This window comes from Cebus imitator, unplaced genomic scaffold (genome assembly GCF_001604975.1).
Source record: "Cebus imitator isolate Cc_AM_T3 unplaced genomic scaffold, Cebus_imitator-1.0 Scaffold359, whole genome shotgun sequence".
NCBI classification, from domain to species: domain Eukaryota; kingdom Metazoa; phylum Chordata; class Mammalia; order Primates; family Cebidae; genus Cebus; species Cebus imitator.
This window is the reverse complement of record NW_016107674.1, coordinates 1,248,392-1,255,229: the sequence shown is the minus strand read 5'-3', so window position 1 is coordinate 1,255,229 and position 6,838 is coordinate 1,248,392. Positions and strand designations below refer to the sequence as shown.

The 6,838-nt window shown below is 47.0% G+C and overlaps 1 protein-coding gene across 1 annotated transcript in view; it reads right to left on the bottom strand.

Moving 5' to 3' along the window:
• GABRR1 (gamma-aminobutyric acid type A receptor subunit rho1) overlaps positions 1–6,838 on the bottom strand; it is a 39,341-nt gene that overhangs the window by 18,297 nt on the left and 14,206 nt on the right. Inside the window, exons 2-5 of the mRNA XM_017506805.2 lie at positions 5,339–5,392; positions 3,375–3,481; positions 1,613–1,680; positions 298–521 (exon numbers count right to left, since the gene is read on the bottom strand). Coding sequence (XP_017362294.1) covers positions 298–521; positions 1,613–1,680; positions 3,375–3,481; positions 5,339–5,392 — 453 coding nt within the window. The remainder of the gene's footprint in view (positions 1–297; positions 522–1,612; positions 1,681–3,374; positions 3,482–5,338; positions 5,393–6,838) is intronic.

Genomic DNA, 6,838 nt, shown 5'->3' with positions numbered 1-6,838 from the left:
TGTAGGAGGTAAGTCCTTGAGAACACATTATCTATTTCTCTGACTCCTACTGGAGAAATAAACTTTTTTATTATTGAAATATAATATATAGAATAGTATCAGCTTTAGAAATTGCCCCAAATGTATTTTCAAGGCTGAATATACCTTTTAGATTTCTACTCATGTATAAAGTGGATGTTGAGAAGCTGACAGCTACTGAAAAGTTAGGAAGTAGACATTCAGAGCCAAAAATCCAAATTGCTGTTGTGAAACCAATGCTTTTCTTGGTTAAGATGAACAATCTGCCTTTCTTCCTACCTGAGACTGTAGAGCACTTTCCCATCGGGCTGGACCCGCAACATGACGTTGTCTGTGGTGGTGTCATGGATGAAGGAGCGTTTGGAGTGCACGAAAAACATGTCAGGGACCCAGATCTTCTTCACCAGCCGGCCATCAAATGTCATGCTGAGGTTGTTGGTGCTTGGAAAAGACAGCCTCTCGTCCTTCCAGTAGTGCCTCAGGTAGAGGGTCATCGTAAAGTCCTAGGGGGCAGAGGGGCATAGAAGGAACCCCAGACACACAAACCCACTGAGGTGTGGATTCTGTAGTCCCTGTGGAGCCATCACTTGGCTGGGGAATGAAACTGGGTCAGATGAGGTCTTGTGAGTCCCTGGAGTTTGCTGCAGTAGGAGGAAGAGAACGCTGTGGGGGAAGAACTCAGCTAGAAGCCTGGACCAGACAGTGTGAGTGTGCCTGGCCCTGCCCCAAGCTCCTGGCATTCACTCTACACTCGAGAGGCTGCTACTGTCGCCATGTGTAACTCAAGCCACAAGTGCCAGAAAGTTAATGCCTGCAAGCAGCACTCAACCAGAGAGAAGGCGGTGGATAAATACCCCAGCTCCTGCACCCCTGAGTTGGATAACCCTGAAGTGTGCTCTTCACTGACTCCCAGAGTACCCCAGTGGCACTGAGTTCTATGTTTCTACGACTGAGTTTTATACCAGTTCCACAGCAACTGGTTTGATAGCACAGTCCTCTTTGCTTCCTTCTCTTCCTCTGTCCCTTCCCCACTCTGTTCTGGTGTTTCCCAGGATCACTTCCTATATAAACTACTTATACTTGTGAATGCTTCCCTCAGGTCTGCTTCTTGGGGGACCCAAACTAAGACAGGTCCCTAAAACGTCCTGTAAGTCAAGGACTTGGAGGATGTTGCACTTTTTATCTGAATCCACCAAAAAGGGGCGGGGGGTGGGGGCGGGGAAAAGGACACTCTTTTGCTTCTTTTGCATTTCCACAACCAGGTACAGAATCCACAGGAGTAAGATGTGTCTGACTACTTGGCAGCTGCAAACTTGGGCCCTGCTGCTTACATTTGAGAGCCTTTGTCCAGAAAATGCATCCCAGGGGCAAGAGCCTGGGCACTGGAGTGGGAAAGGTCAGGCTTGTTATCTGGCTCTGTTTCATACCACTTGGGTGGCTGTGGGCAAATATTGAGCCATCTGTAAAAAGACTGTGGGGATTCCCACCGCCCAGGGCAGTTGTCAGACTAATTGAATTCAGGTGCGTAGAACTCCTGGCCTAGGACAGGCTTTGTGAAACCCCCTGCCGTGGCTCTGGTCAGAGAAGCACTTACCATGTCAACCTCTGAGATGCTATCCAAACTCTCCACCTGCACATCCACACCAACAGGAATGGCAGGGCCTGGGGACAGAGCGTGACAAGAGCATTCACTATTTTTACTCGAACTTATAGTATGGAGAAAATAGGCAAAATGAGCATTTCCCCTGGAACCTCAATGTCATGTTAGACTTGGAGATTTGGTGATGCCAACCTGAAGTCAAACCAGAGATCAAAGCATGGTATCATAGGCTGGCTTTCTGAAATATTTCAATGAAAGTCTGGAAACATCCTTTCTTGGTTATATATGCTCCTCTGAAGGTATGATGAAGGCCTAGGTCAAAGGCTGGGTCTGATCTAAGAGTAACTGACTTCTTAGCACGAGGTCACCCACATTATTCTCTAGATTTGCCTTCTGGTTTTGCATGCTCTTTCATCCTGGAAGCCAGCGTCTCTCGTCTGGCCATGAGAAAGGCATTGTTTGGTGATAGGCACTCAGAACTGAAGTCATATTCAGATCATTTGCCAGACCTACAGACCTGCATCTTTACAACTTGATGGAGTATTTTCAGGGAAGGGAGGATGCCTGTTTAAGGATGGCTTTAAAGCATTCAATTTTTTGTTATTTCTGGGCCATGCAGACTCAATACTGATAAAGAATAAGGAAGCATAATAAAGGGAATTGATTCCTGCCCCCTTTCTTCCCTGCTGTCAGGATGAAGGGCAGGCATGGAGCACACAGAATCATTATGGAGTGAAAAGGTGGGTTTGGATTCAACAATGGTGGATTATGGACTGGATAGATACTCTGTTCTACAGCCTATTTATTCCTTGGGCAAAAGTGACTGGAAGAAATAAAAGGTATGAGAATGATTTCTTTTTAAAAAATTTTTTTTGGAGACAGAGCCTCACTCTGTTGCCCAGGCAGGAGTGCAGTGGTGTGATCTCAGCTCACTGCAACCTCCGCCTCCTGGGTTCAAGCAGTTCTGATACCTCAGCCTCTTGAATAGCTGGGACTATAGGTGCACACCACCACAGCTGGCTAATTTTTGTATTTTTAGTAGAGACAGGGTTTCACCATGTTGCTCAGGCTGTTCTCAAACTCCTGAGCTCAGTCAATCCGCCCGCCTCAGCCTCCCAAAGCGTTAGGATTTCAGGCATGAGACACCATGCCCAGCTAAGTCTGATTTCTAAAATAAATATTTCTTTTCCAGGAAAATAAACCCATAAGGATGAAAACTCCTTGACCCTAAGAAGGCTGAAACCCAGCAGCTGCAGGCTAAGCTTCAAAGGGCTTTGCCATTCTTCTGCACCAAATCATTATTCTCTCAAGCTATTTTCATTTAATTAAAACGAGTGGACCACTCTCTGCCCAAGGATATGCACCCTGAACTCTGTCTGCCAGCTCCCAGATGACAACAAATATAATCCAAGGTCGTTATTTCAGAGCATTTTTAGGAAGCCGCATCGGGCGGTCGCTGCCCTGTGTTCCCCTGCCCTTCCTGCAGCCAGCTGCTGGCCTCCCTCACCGTAAGCCATCCTTGTCAGGGGCAGTAGCCATCCAGCCGCAGATACCTCCTGAGACTGTTCAGCAGAACCCAGGGCTGGGCAACGCAGATGCTCAAAATGTTCCGTGGGCTCCATGTCTTGTCCACCAAGCACAACCGAGGCAGACCAGGGCAGGGGAGAGCAAAGCTGTGCTGTCCCTTGGCTGAATTTCCTGTCCACAGACAGAGGACCAGAAGGAAGAGGACACCCCGCCAGTGTACATCCCATACCTCCGAAACCAGGCCTCATGCTGAAATCATGATCATCTATCCTCAAAAGCTGTTCCGACTTTGTCAGAGGCGATTTGGTGATGTCAGGGCTTCGTTTCAGAATTGGGCTGCCAAAGGGGAAGAAACCAGGTTGATTATATATTCTAGCCAAGCCAAATAAAAAAGAACTTGCATTCTGACTTGATCTGGATAGGTGTGACGGGGTGTGCTATTTCTTCTTTTAAGCTATTAGACATCCCCTCTTCCTTTCTCCATCTTTCTGGATAAATGAACTGACCCAGAAGGTCTAAGACATTGGTTTTGACCATGACTGTGGAGCTTTAAAAATACTGATGCCCAGGCCCCACCTCAGAGATGCTGATTCGAACGGTCTAAGAATAGGGTCTGGAAATTGGTATTTTTAAAGCTTACCAGATGATTTGAATGCATAACCAAGACTGAAAATTGCTGGTTCCACTCTTATTACTAATAGCCCAAATTCCCTTAAAGTGTCTTAGCTTTTTGGGGGGTTTTGAGCTGGAGAGGAGAGCTAGTGAGTATGGTCCAAGCCTGGCATCCCAACCTCTCTTGGCCCGCTGTGGAGGGAGTGGGGCCTTATGCTCGAGTGCAATGCCAACTATCCTGTCTGCATGGAAGGAAAGTTGGCATCCTCCTACTGCTGCTGCTGAACTGCACCTGGGGCCATTTGCATTTACTTTCACTTTTTCTCAGTTGGTAACATACTTTTAGCATTTGACAATTTAAAAAAAAAAGAAATATAGTGAAGACTCAGCATCTCCCTTCTGCTTCTACCCACCCTGCCCCTACCTAGCCCTCATCCACAGGTGTTTTGCTTTTTTTTCTTTGAGACAAGAGTCTCATTCTGTCACCGAGGCTGGAGTGCAGTGCTATGATCTCGACTCACTGCAACCTCCGCCTCCCAGGTTCAAGTGATTCTCGTGCCTTGGCCTCCCAAGTAGCTGAGATTACAGCCAGCCGCCACCACACCCAGCTAAGTTTTATATTTTTAGCAGAGATGTGGGGTTCGCCATGTTGGCCAAGTTAGTCTCAAACTCCTGGCCTCAAGTGATCCACCCCCCTCAGCCTCCCAAAGTGCTGGAATTACAGGTGTGAGCCACCACACCTGGCCAGGTGTTTCTCTTGTTGGTTTCTTGTCTATCTGACCAGTTTCTTGTATACAAGTATATACAGATATATATTCTTAGTTATCCCCTTTATTTTATATATTTATTTATTTATTTATTTTTAGACACAGGGTCTTGTTCTGTCACCCAGGCCGGAGTACAGTGACCTATCACGAGCTCATGTCAGCCTCAAACTCTAGGCCTCCAGTGATCCTGGGCTCAAGTGATCCTCCCATCTCCACCTCCCAAATAGCTGGAACTACAGGTACAAGCAACTGAGTCCAGTCAATGTTTAAATGTTCTGTAGAGACAGGGATCCCACTGTGATGCCCAGGCTGGTCTCAAATCCCTGGCCTGCAAGCAGTCTTCCCACCTCGGTCTCCCCAAGTGCTGGGATTACAGGTGTTAGCCACTGCACCCAACCTGGAAGTGCTCCTCAAACTAGAAAGTAGTACACAAACGAGAGGAGCCTCTGCCATTTCCGAACCCACCAGGAAGTGTCCTTCTAAAGTGAGGAAACTACAGTGCTGACTGTAAAGGAGACAGCCCAGGGAAAGAATTTGAACCAGCGAGCTGCTTACAGGTATAGGGAGGAACCCAGGCTCCAGAGGAGGAACACCAGCCCCCATTGCCACTGACATCCTCTCTCACCAGCTTGATCCAGGAGCCGCCCCCTGCCCCCACCTGCTTTCTCCTTTCAGGCTCCCCTTGCACTGGTCCCCCACCCTCCACTTTCTGATCCTTGGTGAGGGGTCATGGAGGGGGCTCTGCTGAAAATCACTACGGTTGAGGTTCAGGAAAGACATCTGCAGAACGGTGTGCATGTGCTTCTGGCCATACCTGACTTGCTTGTGGGCATCTTCGTGTACTTCTCGTCTCTGTCTTTGAGGCCTACTGTGAACATAAAAAGTAAAGATATTGCAGAGACAGTCTAGGTACTCAAATCAACCAAGCACCCCTCTCCCTCCAGATTTGCCTCCATTTTATTCCAGATCTAACCGGAATAAAATGTGAAAGAAGAAGGAAAAACTGGAACCTTCAATGCATTCATTTAACCTCTTGTGGAGCATTTCCCAAGTACTACAGTAGAAACTACAGGATTCATTACTTAGAAGGCTTAATTTGCAGAGGTCTGACCTAAGACAGCTCCCCACTGGTCTACCCAGGCCTGAAGTGGATGCCCTTCTTTTAGGAGGCTTTTAAGGATATGTACATTTTCACTTTGATCCACCATAAAACCGTCATTATGAGAGTCACACATTGCCAAGTGAACTGCATCACTTGAGCATCCTCGCTCTTTGGCTCATGATTTCAGTCAAATGGGCACTGATAGGAGATGAGAGAGGAGGAGGAGGAGGAAGAAAGAGGTCAGGGTATTTATTCTTTATTCTCTCCCTGCTTTGATGCCAGGGACTAGCAATGCCTGTGTTGCTCTGTGACTGCAGATAATCACAGTACCTTCAATAAGCTCCAACAATAATATTTCCCCTTCTAGTCAAGGGGTAGTCCTGGCTTCCTGCTGTTCCTCATCCTTGGGGGCATCAGCATGCCTGACGGGATCCCTGAATTCTGTCCATCTCTCTCTGAATTGTCCTTTTATTCAATTATCATGAGTTAAGCCCTTTTGAAGGCAATGCTGTTTCCTGCCAGGACTCGATTGATGCACAAGGACACATCAGGACAGATGCACAGGGATTATGTCATCTGTGGCAAAATGGAGCAGAGGCAGGTGTGCGCTCTGCAGGCATGGGCAGAGCTAAGACCGGGGAGTGGCATGCGTTTCCGGCGATGGGCCATCACAGTTGATGGGCAGCAGGGACAGCATGAGGCTGGAGGACACCGAGGGCAGAGTTCTCTTTGCATTCAGTCCCTTGCACAGGGCTGGACCCCTGTGGACTCTCAATACCTATTAGCTGAATGAAGGAAGGAATCAGCCATCCCAAGATGAGCTGATTAGATGGGCACCTAAAACGGGAGACAGGAGAGAATGAAAGAGGAAGTTGGAACGGAAAAAAGTCTTGGCCCAGCTCTTACTTTGACTTTGGGCCGGCCTGAAATGAAACCAGACATTGATGAAATGAGGTTTGTCAGATTCTGAGATGCCACTGGCTTTGCCTTCATGAAGCCTGGATTCTGGCCAAGAGAAGACTGATGAACAGAATAAAGTTATAGTCTTTTTCACTATTGTTTAACATTACTAAATAACTTTTTTTCCTGTTTACATGCCCATGTAGAAAAATTTAGAAAATCGATTAATCATAAAGGAGAAGATGAATATAACTCAGAAGTAATCTTTGTCATTCTGCATCTGTATATTCTTTTTTTTTTTTTTTTTTTTTT